This window comes from Schistocerca cancellata, chromosome 9 (genome assembly GCF_023864275.1).
Source record: "Schistocerca cancellata isolate TAMUIC-IGC-003103 chromosome 9, iqSchCanc2.1, whole genome shotgun sequence".
Lineage (NCBI taxonomy): Eukaryota > Metazoa > Arthropoda > Insecta > Orthoptera > Acrididae > Schistocerca > Schistocerca cancellata.
The window spans coordinates 394,355,288-394,371,619 of NC_064634.1; the positions used below are offsets into that span (position 1 = coordinate 394,355,288).

General features: G+C 42.4%; 1 protein-coding gene across 1 annotated transcript in view; it reads right to left on the minus strand.

The window, feature by feature from the left end:
- Nucleotides 1–16,332, minus strand: part of LOC126100559 (SH3 domain-containing protein Dlish) — a 79,217-nt gene that overhangs the window by 27,153 nt on the left and 35,732 nt on the right. The window contains exon 3 of the mRNA XM_049911178.1: nt 10,286–10,592. Coding sequence (XP_049767135.1) covers nt 10,286–10,592 — 307 coding nt within the window. The remainder of the gene's footprint in view (nt 1–10,285; nt 10,593–16,332) is intronic.

A 16,332-nucleotide genomic window follows, 5' to 3' on the forward strand; every position in this document is an offset into this window, starting at 1 on the left:
GCTTGTCCAAAGCAGGAATCATATAATGTACAAGCAAGTCTCAATAACATTCAAATATCACGGTGCACCTGACAAGTCCTCTGGGTGTACTCTCTTCAACGAAAAAAAGACCGAGAATAAAAGTGTTCGTGAATCCACACCACACAGTCACGAATGGCGAGTGCAATGACTCTTTGTGCACTACACATGGTTTAACCGTACTCCAAATTTGGCAGTTCTGTGTACTCACTGCACCCTGTAGCAAAATTGTGCCTTGTCACTCCATAGACTATTGCGTGGCCACATGTTCTCATCTTCGATCCATGCCAGAAACCAAAGAGCAAATTCAGAATGTTGTTTCATCATCTGGATCTTGTATGGGTACCAGTGCATAACAGACCACAAAACTTTCTGTACTACCCAGAGCATATGCTGCATGGTCACTAACTTCCACCGGGATAGGACACCTTCCCTTTCAGGTGCTGCACCAAGTTCACCCATCTTTTCAAATTTCATCGTCATCTTTTTTGAACCATTTAAAGATATTGGATCTCTCCTAAGACATTTCAGTCGGCAATACTTTGTCAATGCAGCACTGTAATTGCTGCCATTCACAAAAAACAGTTTCATTAACACCGCATGATCTCTCTGCTCGATAGCCACACTGTTCACTCACATTATGGCTTGTCAGACGCCAGTGTACATGTCATACCATCATACAAACAGTGTAAGCACCAGATTTGCACCTGGTGTCCACAACTGGAACTAACATTTTTTTCCAGTGTAAACCATTCCACGTTAACACAATACCATATTTACCAAATTTTGCTGCCATACCATAATTACAGTCTACAACAGACCTCCATGAGTAGCTACATTTCAATTATAACTACCCAGTGTTTCTGTATGTAACATATATCAATTTATGCAGCATTTGGCCAATTAGGCAGCTGGTACTGTAACATGAATTCATATCTACATTTGTCGACTTGGCCACTTTACATACTGCAAACCAATTTCTACCATTTGCACCATGTACAAAACAAAAAACTAAATTTTAAGTAAGACAACAAGAAGTACAATGGCAAGACTGCCAGGTCACAAAAAATTATATGTGTAAATAAATATTTGTTATTAACAGAAGTTGGTTATTCTCAAAGTTACACTGCAGCTGCAAAAAATAAATAAATATGGAGCTAGAGGAAATTATGCCAACTGTGACTAACACAAATTAGTGTTCAAATAACACAGGTCCACAGATTTTCACCTTTTATTTTTTACAAAAATGAAAGAAGCCACACTTTATAAAACTAGATGCACAAATATCAAGATTACAACTGTCACTTAACTCTGGGTTGAAAGTAGATAAGGTGTTCACAGTCACACTTGTGGAATATTATGAGAGCTACATGCAAAGGCTTTGTGAGAACAGTTCCTCTGCCGAAAGTGATTGGCGTGGATGCTTTGGCAACACTACTTTTCAATATGAAATTGGTGTGTTTGGGCACAAAAACAACTGAGGTCATCAGTCCCCATGTAACGACATCAGATCATCAAGAAGTAAAAGAACTTAAAACAACTGTATGGTATGCCCAATCGATGGAAGGAAAGAGAGCTAAGATTGAGGGCTTCCTCTAGGAGAAAGGGCCACAAAATACGCTGTAGAGACAGTGGACGTCCTAAAATGTCCATCATACTGCTTCGACGATAGAAAGTAAAACATGGTTGACAGCCTGTGCATAAGGTGTTCATGGCCAATAACTTGGGCAGAAAATATACATTAAAATGTAAGTGGTCAAAAAAAGGGCATTCGGTGAGGAAATGGCAAATCATCAAAGGTTGACGACAATGAATGCAAAGTGGTGGGGGATCATCATTTAAATTGCAATAGCTAATACAATAATGCCCAATACTCAACCTGTTAAAATGATCTCGTAGCAAGTGGACTGAGAAGAGGTTGGACAAGCCTCTGGGAGAGGTTTAATTCTCTGGAGCTTGTTCCCATGAAGGGAAGACCAGTGGTGATGCCAAAGACAGATAGCAGCATTGAGATCCTCTGAAGGTATGGAAGGGCTAGCAGACTGGGGTATGAGGACTGTAGCATTGACAGCAGCATCAGCAGTCTCATTTTCCGTCAGACCAACATGACCAGGAACAACACAGCTGGTCCCTCAACAGCAAGCAAGTGAAAGCTTTCTCAGACACATTGCACTAAAGGATGAACTGTGTACAGCACACACAAGCTCTGAAGAGCACTGAGAGAATCTGAGCATAAGACACATTTAAAAACCCTGTGTCGCCAGAAGTACTGGGTGGTCTGATAGAGAGCAAAGACCTCTGCTGTAAATATTGAGCAGTGTTTTGGAACCCGATAGTGACAATGGTCGGTGCCAATTACAAAGGCACACCTGACACCACAGCCTGTCTTAGAGCCATCAATGTAAATGAAGGTGCTAGTGATAATTTGCATGCGAAGGTCGAGAAACACTGCAATAGATTGAATCTGGAGTAGTTTCCTCAGGAAGCTAATGAAGTCCAAGATGAAAATGGGTCACCACATAATGCCCAGGTGGTGAAGGATTCACACTCATCAAGAATGTAGCAGATAAGCTGCCATAGTAGGAGCCAAAAGCGAACTCCAGGAAGTAACAGAGAAGAAGGACCCACCATATATTGGCGGTCGAGGGAGTTTTCGAAAAAAGAGGCATAAGATGGATGGCCAGGTGTGGCAGACAAACAGCATGCGTATCTGCTGAGGAGAACATCATGCCAGTAGGGCAGCAGAAGTTTGGCAGCTTCTGCATAGACACTCTCAACTGGGCTACTGTAACAGGCGCTAGAGGCCAAATGGATTTCACAATGGTGAATTGTACTAAGATGGCGTAAGATGGACAGACGGTAAATGAAACACCCATTGTCAAACGGACAACTGAGCAGTACAAAAAAATGACAATGATCCAATCTACTACCCAGGAAGTACTGTGCAGGACACGTAGGATACTGAGAGACCGGGTACAGCACTTGGGCAGGTACGACATTTAAGAGAACTAATGAAGTTTTCTATCAAGCATGAGCTCCAGGGATTTTGTAGTTTCAGTGGACAGAAGAGCAAAAAGCTCGAAGATGTAAAGATGGTGGAAGAAACCCACTGTGCCAACAAAAATTCATACAAATGGTTTTCTCAATGGAAAAGTGAAAGGCATTATTGATGTTCCATGAATAAAGAAGAACGAGACATCACTGATGAGGCCACTCAAGGAGACAAGTCCATGGAGATCTGCAACAGATCACAAAGTTGTTGATGAAAAGGAAGCCAGAGGTGCCCAGCGGGAGACAGGCCATTATAGGATTAATAGTGGTAGCAAAAAGGATGACACTCAGGACGGAACCCTGAGGCACACTATTTTCCTGGATAAAGGTGTCCAACAAGGAAGAACCCACACGTACCTTTAGTGCCTCCACCAGGCACTGTAGGCTTTCTCTAAATCAAGAAACATGGCAACAGTGTTATTTCTGCAGAAAACCGTTCATGACATAGGTTGACAAAGTGATGAGATGGTCAACTACAGAACGGTGTTCTCAATATCCACATTTTGCAGCAATTAGTAGAATACGAGATTCGAGCCACTATAGCAAACCAGCCATGAATCATACATTCCATCACCTTGCAAAGACAGCTTGTGAGGGGTGAGAGAAACGGGGCAGTAGTTAGAAGGAAGGTATTGGTCCTACACCGCACTTAGGTATGGGTATGACACTGGCTACACACCAGCATCTGGTAAATGAGCCATCTATCCAAATGAAATTAAATGTATGAAGGAGAAAGTCCTGCAGCAAGAGAAAGGTGCTGCAACATGTGAATGTGAACATCATCTGGCCCTGGGACAGATGATCAGGATGAAGTGAGAGCATGATCTAGCTCTCTCATAGTAAAGGCAGCATTGCAGCACTCATGATTCTGAGAGGAGAAGAGTATCGCCCGAGAAGCCTCCACTTGTTTCCTAGGGATGAAGGTGGGATGACAGTGAGTGCAACTTGAAATCTCTGCAGAATAGTGGCCTCAGGTGTTACAAGACAGCAAGACAGTCCACAATGAAATCATCTGTTCCAGTCAGCCCAGAAATTGGGGAACAGACCTAGGTCCCAGGGAGCTGACAGAGGTTGCCCTCTGATGGAAGAGGGAGTGAAACAGTTAAAAAAAGCTAGTAAATGAAATCTTGCTAGATTTTTGCTATCCCAAAGAATCTGATGGCATTATGGTTAAAAATGAGCCGAGCCTGCCTATGCACTCTAATAGCTTTGTGGCACACCTCACTCCACCATGGACCAGGACATGGCATGGTACAGATGAAATGCAAGGTATGGAATGTTCTGCGGCAGTAAGTATAATGTTTGCAAGGTACTGTACCCAGTCATCACAGCTGGGAAAATGTTGTTTGTCAAAGGTTGCCAGGGAGGAGTAAAGCCTCCAGTCGGTCTTAGAAATCTGCAAACTTTGTTTACATGTAAGTGGAGTAGAAGTCAGCAAGCGAATAGCACTCACTGTAAACAGACACTCGAGAACATGTCAGAAAGAATTGACTACTTGAGACGACAGGAAGCTGGGCAGTGCAAAAGGAAAGGTCCAATTGGGAACAGGTATTCATGGAGTCTGAAACAAATGTGGGTGCGCCAATATTAAGACAAATGAGGTTGAGTTGATTGAGAAGTTCAGCCAAGAGGGCACTTCTTAGATTCTGGAATAGCCCCAAAGGGGATGGTTGCATTAAAGTCACCGAGCAGCAAAAAGATATGAGAGAGTTGACTAATAAGCTGGAAAAAGACTGCCCTGGTTGCACTGAATGACAGAGGGATGTAGACATTGCAGAGAAATGTGACGTAAAGAAGGATAATATGGACTGCCACAGCTAACAGCCGGTGTTCAGCGAGATGGTTTTAGCTATGAACATCATCTTGGATAAGCGGAAGCCCCCCTCCCCCTCCCTCCATCAGCTAGAATGCCATTCTCAAGGGGAAGGGTCAATGCAAAACCAAAAGGAAATGCAATAGGTCTAAGTAGTTGCAAGGACACAATTTTGCACCTTGGAGGCAGAAAACAAGCAGAGGCTGCAACTCCAAGAGCTCCTCCTTGTTGGAGGAGTCATAACGGGGATAGGAGAGGAGGGAACAAATGAATGGTTGTCACCTTTGCAGCTGCCAAGTGCCAGCCTTCAAAGACACTCTGCTACAGGGTATAGAGGCTGGAGGATCCTGTTCCATGAGATGTAAAGAGGTGTTGGCATTCTCTTTGGGGTTGGCCTGTGCATTCCAGGGCAGAAAAATGGTAGGCAGTGAGCACAATCAAATTGGTGGTGAAGGAATCACATAGTGCCACTGTAGAATGGGCTCTCCAAGTCAGGAAAGGAGAAACCATTTGTCATTGTTTGATTTCTTAGAGCCTTTGAGGTCAGCAGATGAAGACTCAGATGTTTGTTGGCTGGAGGGACATAAGAAGTCTTCATGGGAATGTTCCTTTTGTCCTTTCCAGCCTGGCGGTTATGAAGCACACGATTTCACCACTGGGGGCAAAGATTTGGTGGCTTGTTCCACAGCTGGAGGAGGAGGAGGAGGGGGAGGAGGAGAAGGAGGAGGATAAAAAGACTGGGTGTTATCATGATACTGGGCAATTTTACAACTGCAGTGCTGCATTTGAGGTCACAAGTCTGTGCAGCCATGTCCATCGTGGAGCGAGGCATCGCAAGAATGGTACTGTCAAGTGCCAGATGGTAAAATGTGGGGCTTTTGACTACCTAACAACTCACGAGCGAAAGGGAAGGGTACTTTTTCCTTTACCTGGACCTCCTGGACATCCTGCTCATCAAGATACACAGGACATTCTTGGGATGAGGCTGCATAGTCGGCACTGCAATTGCTACAGTGAGGAGAAGGAGATCGGCAAGTGCCCTCTGAACCACAAGTACCACATTTGGCCATATTTCGACAAGACAGCAAGTGTGGTTGTAATGTTGACACTGGTAGCAACACATCAATTTTGGAACATACAGTCGGACCACGATGAATTCATAGCCTGCTTGGATCACTGATGGATGCACTATTCAATCAAATGTGAGAAAAAGAGTGCATGTAGGTACCAACCTATTTCATTACCCGATGGACTGCAGCGACACCCTGACCAGAGGGGTAAGTTTGGGTTCCTCCCTCGGTCAGACCATCAAGCAGCTGAGTGTAACTTACATGACGCGAAGAATTCAACGTTCGACAGGCCTCGACACAAACAGGATAACCATGGAGGAGCGAACATGTAAGGAGTTGTTAGGCCTGAAAATCACAACTGGTCTACAGAAGCAAAGTTCAATTACATAAACAAGAGCAGGATTTCACAGGTCCTGCAACTGCATCAACACCTTTCTGAGTATTAAGCAGATTAACTGTAGCAAGGGGCCGGCCATGGTGGCCGAGCGGTTCTAGGCGCTTCAGTCTGGAACCGCGCGACCGCTACAGTTGCAGGTTCGAATCCTGCCTCGGGCATGGATGTGTGTGATGTCCTTAGGTTAGTTAGGTTTAAGTAGTTCTAAGTTCTAGGGGACTGATGACCTCAGATGTTTAGTCCCATAGTGCTCAGAGCCATTTGAATTTTTTTGTAGCAAGGAACTGACCACCTCCAGTACATGATAACCGAGGTACAGCTGGGAGATTCTTTGAATCTTCAGTCTCATTCTGATTATGTTTAGCAGACTTAGACTGAGATGTGATTGGCTCACTGCAAGAAAATCCCCCATGACTGCCAGCATCTGCAATGCTCCACTACTTGCAACTGGGAGCCCCCCTTCAGAGAGTGATTGTTCACACCTCCCAAACTCCTGACAGGAGGACTGTCTAGCAATTTGGAATGATAACAGCTCAGGAAAGCACCCTTCCCTGGGCTTGGCCTGTACCAGGGGGTATGTGGGAACCCTACATGTCAACCTGGGGCTGGGAATTAAGCATTACCCAGTCACCTGTTATGCATCAAATGCACGAGTCGTCCCTCACAAGCACACATGGAGAAAGAAGAAACATAGAGGAATCTCAAATGGTGAAGCAGAGGAAGGGTAGGTAATGGAGAATGAAGAAAGAAAGAAAAAGAAATCAGATGAGGGACTGTTCCGATGTCAGGCTACTAAAACCCAGAACACATTGCCAAAAATATCCCAAACATTCCCCAAGGAAGGGGAAAAAGAATGGCAGAAGGACAGACATGTGGCACTAAGGGAAGATATGTTGCAAAGCTAGGGGCCTGTGGTAGCCAAGCACAAACTCACCAAAGAATGGTGAGCCCACTGGGGAGGGGGAGGGGGGGGTAGGAGGGTTGGAGGGGAGGGGGGCTGCTATTTAACATGACCCCACAAATCATGCACTGGTTTGTACAGGGCGTTTCAAAAAGAAAGAGCAGATTTCAAACATTTATTTCTCAAAAACTACAAATGATAGAAACACAATTCCAACGGTCCTTCACTCAATATGAGTACCAAATGTTACACAACAAATATCAAAACTGTACCTCAATATGAGCACCATTTGTTACACGACAAATATCAAACCGGTATCTCATTTCTTGCCACACACGACGCAACTGGTCTTTAGTTACCGAATTCACGGCCGCAACAATTCGATGTCGTACCTCTTGAAGAGTAGCGGGCATAGGTGGGACATAAACACAGTCCTTTATGTACCCCCACAAATAAAAATCGCAGGGAGTAAGGTCTGGTGACCTGGGAGGCCACAGACGATGACATTGATCTTGTGCTCCTGCTCTTCCAATCCACCGTCCTGGAATGGTGTTATTTACGTACCGTCGTACAGGTTCAGAGAAGTGTGGTGGGGCGCCATCTTGCATGAAGATGAAGTGATTTCAATCTTCCTGAAGTTGAGGAAATAGCCAGTTTTCTAACATGTCCAGGTAAATGGTTCCTGTGATAGTTTTCTCCATGAAAAAGAAAGGTCCATAAACTTTGTTTACCGAAATTGCACAAAAGACGTTAACCTTTGGTGAGTCTCTTTCATGTTGAATAACGTCCCTCGGAGTTTCACTCGCCCAAATTCGTACGTTATGCCGATTAACTTTACCAGAAATGTGAAACGTTGATTCATCTGAAAAAATTAATCGTTCGGCAAAATTGTCCTCTTCCATGTCCTGTAGAATTGCAGTTGAAAATTCGAACCTTTTGTTGTGGTCGTCAGGACGCAATGCTTGCAATAACTGCAGTTTGTACGGCTTCATGTGCAGACGGTTACTCAGAACGCGCCATACCGTTGTTTTAGACATGTTTAGTTCGTGACTTGCCCGTGTCGTGGATTTTCTAGGGCTCCTTTCGTAAGCTGCACGGACACGCTCGACATTTTCATCCGATGTGCGTGGACGACCCGTGCTTTTTCGCTTGCAGATGCAACCATCTTCTACGAATCTGTGATGCCACTCATAAATTTGCTTATGACGAGGCGGCTGTTTGTTGAATTGACGGCGGAATGCACGTTGCACACCAACAATGGACTCTAACTTTGCAAATTGCAGCACACAAAATGATCGTTCCTGTGGTGTCGTCGCCATTTTCCTACAAACAAACGCCAGCGCCACTGCGGATTTGCATGGAACTTCTGCGCGGACCATTGAAAAACTTTGAACCTTTCTCTGACAAGAAACGTTTGAATTGTGTTTCTATCATTTGTAGTTTTTGAGAAATAAATGTTTGAAATCTGCTCTTTCTTTTTGAAACGCCCTGTATTTCTGTATGTTATCTCCCTTGGGGAGAAAGTCAACACCAAGAGGAAGAGGAATATTCAATACCTTGACATCCCATCTACCATTTGCCCTGTGGTTCATGGCGAAAGATTGATACCTCCTGTTGCCCCTTAAGTACCACCATCAAGCAGTGATACCTATGATACTGAACTGACATTCTTCTTCCAGTGACACAGATGCTACATTTACACAGACATCAGCATTTGGAGAACCACACAAAGTTACACTGCATGAATTTCAGTACTGAAGACGACATGATATTCTGCAGTGACAATGATGGTGTGTTAGAAGACATGAATATTATACATTCACCAGACAAGTGGAGACTCTTTATTAATGGCTTAAAAACAAGCTGGAGGATAGTACTGTTATATAATAGTAATGAAAGGGCATCCATCCCTGCCACATACTATGCATTATGCAAAAAAGTTATACCATGTTGAAATCCATTATAAACTGTGCTAACTAGAATAAGCATGAATAGCTGTTGTGTGATTTAAGTCTGTGATGCTGTTGGATCGGCATGAGGGTTACACTAAGCATTGCTGCTACCTATTTGATTGGCAAGATTAAAACACTAAACATATGAACTACTCTAGTACCTGGGTCAAGAAATATTGCCAATGAACCTCAACTGAATCTGAGCAAAATTGTTCTCTCACCATTGCACATTAAGTTGGAGCTCATTACAGCAGTTCTTCATGACAGGAATGAAGCAGCATTTCAATATTTGTGTAAGAACTTTCCACAACTCAGCATGGAGAATATCACAAAGGGGGCGTTCATTGGTTCACAGATACCTAGCTGTTGGGACACACACACACACACACACACACACACACACACACACACACACACACACACACACACACACTGAGTCCACTCTAACATCAGATCAGCTGCATGTGTGGCATTGTTTTCATACCATGACATTCTTGGAACACAGGAAGGTCAGAAATTAAAAGAACCTTGTAGACAAATTCATTCATGCTTTTGAGGTCACTGGCTGCAACATGATGCTGGAGATGTAGTCCTTTTACTCCCACCTCGATGCACTCACTGCGGTGCACTCAGTGATGAGCACAGCAAGCAGTTCCACCAGGACATTTCTCTCACTGAACTGTGGTAGACACGACGGTAGATTACTGTTACGTAAGATGATTTCTGCTGAACGCTATAGAGAGATGTTCCACATACTACCCAGGCAAAGAAGAGGCATAAATAAATTAGTTAAGTTCAATTAATGTATATGTCCTATTACAGTAGCAAATAGGAGAAAGTGCCAACTTACTTGTAATCCTGAGATAAGAGACAGTTTTCACTGTGATATTCATGTTCAATGCATCGAAACCATCTACTTTGGTATCAGCATGAAATCTACTGTGGACCAGTGTAATGTCTCATTTAAAAAATGGTACAGGGGAAATCTTTGCATTCTGTATCTCTTCTGCAAGGCTCATATTAAAATATGTAATCCTCATCTGAAGAGGAAAAATAATTTAAAAATTCATATAAATTATGGCTCACCAGTCCGACTTTCCTGTACAGCTTCTCCTTCACTGGTCGCCACTACAGGATTATCTACTACTGCACCTCCGCTCCCAGTGGTGCCACCTCCACCACTATTTGAAGATGCATTTGCACCACCAGTCCCAGCACCTCCAGTCCGCTGCTGCTGTTCACGGGGAAGCTTTTTCTTCACATTGTTTAATGCAAGCTCACCCAAGTGAGAATTATATGGCGTGCAGTACGAGTGAGGCACAAACCCCTCCTGTCGGCTGTCTGCAGCAATAACATACGCCCAGTCATTTTCACGATACAGGATGTTTACCACCTGAAATCATGAAAGTCAAAATTCTCATAATATTGCTCCTGGAAGGAGTTCATTAACATAATCTTAAGGTACACCAAACTATAGGACTTTTTCCACAAATTGCACACTGTCCTGGGGTATATTCTCTCTGAGAGTGTATCTTGTTTTCTAAGAATGACTGAACAATTGGGCTGTGATTATCTCGCAGAATGTAACAGAACCTGATACACGTCTACAGAACGGCAAGTATGTGTTTATCTTCTTCTGTGTTCTCCTTGTACTATATTTATTACAATTTTGGCTGTGTTTTCCTGTTTAAGAGACTTAATCTTGTGTTTTTGTAAGTGTAAATTCATTCAGTCTGTAGCACAGTAGTTGCTCACAGAACAGCCAGCTACACAGCTCATTAATGCATCAATGTCCACTGGTGACACATCAGGAGTGTAGCAAGTTACATATCTAGGATTATGTCTGCTTTCATAGTTTACTGCTAGGGCAGTTAGAATATGTGCATGCTGGCCCCAGTTAGCGAACAGCTAAACGCGCTTTTGGCTACAGTCAGTCATCTGATGCGTTGCATGGGACATCTCGGGTATTGCTGGTTTTGTCCATGGGCTCAGCTTCCAAGGCACCTCACAGTGCACCCAGACTCAGATGATCTGCCCTCTCAGCAGGATGAGTGGCGGGTGGTAACGTATTTGTGTCGCACAAGGTGGAGGGCCAATGTGGACACTGGCTGGCTGGTCCCACTCATTCCCCTTGTGTAAGGACAGGTAGCCACTCCTTTAGCAGTGTCCCAGTCAGCACGGGGGGAGGGGTTTACTAGTTACCGGGAGTTCCGACATTATGCACATTATGGAACCCCTTAGGCAGATAGCGTTCAGGGCTGGAAAGAAAGCGAATGTGCACTTAGGTACGTCTGCCAGGGGGCCTCATTCAAGATGAGGAGGTGGCCTCACCTGCAATCAAGTGTGCAGGGTGCAGTCGTCTGCAAGTTGTGGCTCACATCGGCACCAACACCTCTTGCATCTATTCAGAGGCCATCCTCAGTTCATACGGATGGCTGGCAGGGGTGGTGAAGACTGCTGACCTTACTTGTGGGGTACAAGCAGAGCTCGCAGTTTGCTTTTGGTTGGGGTTCTCCCCTTGGCTCCAAACCGTGGCTTTGTCGACTGTGATGGTCTTGGCTGCAGATTTCTAGACTTGCATTATCATGTGGGGATTTATAGAACTTCCCTTGATAGCTGAACTACACAAAGGAAGCAGTTTCTCAGATAGCAGAGTACTTGTAGGGTGTACATGAGGCTTTTTTAGGCTAGACGGTAGTTTGAGGGGCTCGGATGAACACTCACCAGTCGATATGCAGCATGGGAAGTCAGACGGCATTTAGAATATAGACATTTTGACTGTCAACAGCAACATCACTGTTAAGCAGTGTGACCACACAAATAGGAAAACTTAATTGTTTAAATTAATATACATAGTGTAGCTACAAGAAAAGCTAAGCTTTCACATATATTATTGGTCTTTTTAGCATGTGTTATACTTTAAGAGATATAACACAAATGTGGTGGTTAATTTTTAAACAATGACATTAATGCCTGATCTGGGCTCGAAATTATTTGAAGTGGCTGGTCCTCAAAGTGTTAAGTTTTAAATGAGAGTAAAACAATCAGTCATTTAAGAAATTCATTGCACAATCTCATAGTAACAAAGTTCATCTTGCATAAAAGGAAATTTCTTTTGAAAATAATGCTTTTCAAAGAACCATTCACAATATTTTCCTGTAATCTCTTACACATGGGTTCATTCCAACAGCTGGTAGAGTGCCAGAAAATGGATATTACTGCATGTGAGGAAAGCCTTATGTTTGTACACACATGGCATTAACAGATCTTCTGTGACGTCATAAAAGAAATAGAACATCATAGGAATTTCGTAAACTGTACTAAAATGCATAATTCGGCTTAAAGGACACATTCATATGTCCAGATTCACAATGAAGTAGGCTCCAACCTGGTGTTAAGCTTTTCAGTGGGCTTTTCGGGATGCAAATTTTCTTGGAGTACCGATACTATATTACCTCATGTTTGGCTCTTTGTTATGGCATAATGCGAAATGTGCCAGAAGATGAAAATGTGCACTTGAAATTCAGTGAACAGTTGAAACTAGCCAATAGTATGGGACAAAACACTTTGCTTCTTATAAACTGACTGCATCTGCGGAAAAGATTAATAAAAGCCACATTTATTTAGCACACCAACAAAAATTGCATTATTGTGCAAGGCGATTAATGCTTGACTGCCAAAAACATGGCTATAAAATAAAATCATAAAAAAAACTACAGATGTGGTCAAATTATTAGACTAAAGACTTTTTCCAAAACTTTACATTTATTATTCATTTACATCCACATACAGATTATATTTTGTTCATTCAATACTTTGTATGTATGCACTTGTTCTTAATCAACATTTTTACTGTGTTTGGCATAGTTTTTATTAACTTTTCACATGATATTTCAATATCATCGTCACGATACCAGATTTCATCTAGTTTCTAGATCTTGTTTGGCGGTTATTGTAAATTTCCTTATCCTCTGTTTTACAATATCCCATAAATTTTCAATTGGGTTTGTGTCAGGGCTACTCCCTGGCTAGGGCAACACTTTCAGTTGCTTTTCTTCCAAGCACTTTTGAACACTTTTGGCTTTGTGGCAAGGTGTCCCATCGTGCATAAAAATGGCATCTTTATTAGGAAACCACTTATTTATTTGAGGGGAAAGTTCCTTTTCAAGGATTTCTTTATAGTGTTCTTGCCTCATTGTCCCTTCAACAATGTGTAATCTGCCAGGACCTTTCACGGGCATCACACTCCAGACCATAACGGAAGTTCACACATTGCTACACACGCTCAGCTTTTAAACGTTCTCCAGGTCTGTGACGAACATACTGGCTGCTTTCTTCCATCACAGTGAATACAGAGTCATCACTGAAACATACTTGAAGCATGTGTACACAATTTCAAGTTAGAAAAGTTGCAATTAGTAGCCTAGTAGACCTCAACAGTCCCAAAATTCAAATGTGCATTTCTTCAGTATCAATAAAACATCACAATTTCAAGCCAAAACTCCTAACTTTAGAGATCAGACCCACCTAATTTATCATATCATTGTACATACCTTAGCCCAGTCCTCACTTGTCCACTCCTGAAATTGTTTAGCCCACTGCAATCTTTTGGCTTTCCTGGCAGGTGTGATTTTCTGTTTTTTCCTTGGTCGGCATGCCTTTAAACCACATTCAAACACCACCTCCTCAATGTAACAGGTGAACCTTTAAACCCAAACCTTTCCACTGATGGCTCATGTCTGTAGAAGTAAATTTACGGTTCTCTGTTGCCATGTTTGTAAGTCTTCTCATTGTTCTAGGACTCATTTTTCTTTTACACTCACATTGTCCGTTCCTGTTTGACTTGTATTCACCACCTTTTGATTCTGCTGACAGTTTTCTGTGATATTCTCATTCTGTCAGCAATTTCTTGCTGTGTATAACAATTTTCAGCAGGAAGTGTTACCACAGCCGAAACTTTCTGAGGTGAAACATATTTTGTCTTCTCCATAACTCACTTTCTTTGGAAACTCCACGATTTATTCCTATAGTTAAAAACATGCAAGTTCACAAGCTATATAATGTCTTGTTAAAGCTGCAAGAAGTGATAGAAAAAATAACAAGCTGAAGTACACCACAGAAACATAAAACATTACTGTAAACACAGTTTCAAAGCATGTAAACAGACAACCAACACTAACATGATTTGGAGGGAAAATGACAAATGTTACCAACTGTGAAAAATTCAGTGATCTGTGAGTGGCTTGAAAGCAATATTTCATGGCTTCAATCAAACCACTTAAAAAATCAATTATTACACTTTTCTCTCCTATTTTTACACCAGAAAATTTAATAATATCAAAAATAGTCATTTGGTCTAATAATTTAAACACATCTGTAATAACATATTTTAGCTTCTTGTAATTATATGAATGTAATTTAATTCATTTGATACCTCCCGGACACAGCAATCCATTTTGTTTTCATCTGTGAAATGTAAAAAAAGAGGAAATAGCAAAATCACTAAATGCATACACAGGTCACTATCCCCCTCCCCACTACAATCCAGACTGCTCTGTGCATGCGCCACTCTGGCAGCTTCGGTACGCCAGAAAAATATTTGTGTGCAGCACTTGCTACTGTTGCAGCCACACCTCGAGTAACCAGAAAAGGGAAAAAGTACTGGTCATGCATAACTGAACTGCACATGAGCCTGCAGGCGACTGCTCAAAACAAACTTAACAGTTGTGACCTCATGCTCATTGGAAGCAGTTTGCTGTTATGAACTATTCCATTGCCTTTCTCCTGAAGCCTTTGACACATTTTGCTTTTGGCAGGCGCTTGTGTGTGCACTGTGTTTTACTATTGACAAAAAATGGTGCAAATGGCTCTGAGCACTATGGGACTTAACTTCTGAGGTCATCAGTCCCCTAGAACTTAGAACTACTTAAACCTAACTAACCTAAGGACATCACAAACATCCATGCCCAAGGCAGGATTCAAACCTGCGACTGTAGCGGTCGCGCGGTTCCATACTGTAGGGCCTAGAACCGCTCGGCCACCCCGGTCATCCATTGTTGACAATGATGCATTTCCTTTGCAACTTAAATTTTATTTTGGTTTTACTCTCTCATTTACATTTTGTTGCTGATGTATTGTTCTGCAGTAGCAGGATACAGTAAAATTCTTTGTTAGACTATTAGTTCTTACCAATCAAAATTACAAACATTTAACTGAAGAACAAAATAATCAGCATTGTCCCCTTATCTAGCCTGCAGTTATCGTGAATCTCTCGCTCAGCGCAAAGTCCCAAGTGAATGGAGAAAAGTGCAGATGATTCCAGTATATAAGAAGGGTAAAAGAATGGACCCACAAAATTACAGACCAATGTCCCTAACTTCAGTTTGCTGCAAAATCCTTGAACATATTCTCATTTCAAATGTATTAAACTTTCTTGAGACTGAGAAGCTTACGTCTACAAATCGGTGTGGTTTTAGAAAACTTAACTTGAGCAAAATTTAGCTTGCCTTTTCCTCACATGATATACTATCAACTATGGATGAAGGTCAACAGGCAGATTCCGTATTTCTAGATCTCTGGAAAGTATTCAACATGATACCCCATTACAGGCTGTTAATGAAGGTACGAGTATCTAGAATAGGTTCACAGAGAAATGAATGGCTTGAAGACTTCTTAAGTACCAGAACCCAGTATGTAGTCCTCATCAACAAATGTTAATCAGAGACAAGAGTATGGTCAGGAGTGCCACATGGAAGTGTGACGGGACCATTGTTGTCCTTTAGTTACATAAATGATTTGGCAGACAGGGTAGGCAGCAATCTGCAGTTCTTTGCTGATGACGCTGCAGTGTATAGGAAGGTGTCATTGGTGGGTGACTGTAGCATGATGCAAAATTTCCGATTGGTGTGATGAACGGCAGAGCTCTAAATGTGGAAAAATATAAGTTAATCCAAATGAGTATGAAGATCAAACCTTTCATGTTTAGATACAGTATTGCTAGTGTCCTTGGCTCTAAGTTTTAGAGAAGATACAACGGGGCATTGCATCCTGCTTAACACAGTCAAGTCATTTAAATATCTGGGTGTAGCATTGCAAAATAATATGAAATGTAAGAAGCATGTGAGAACTGTGGT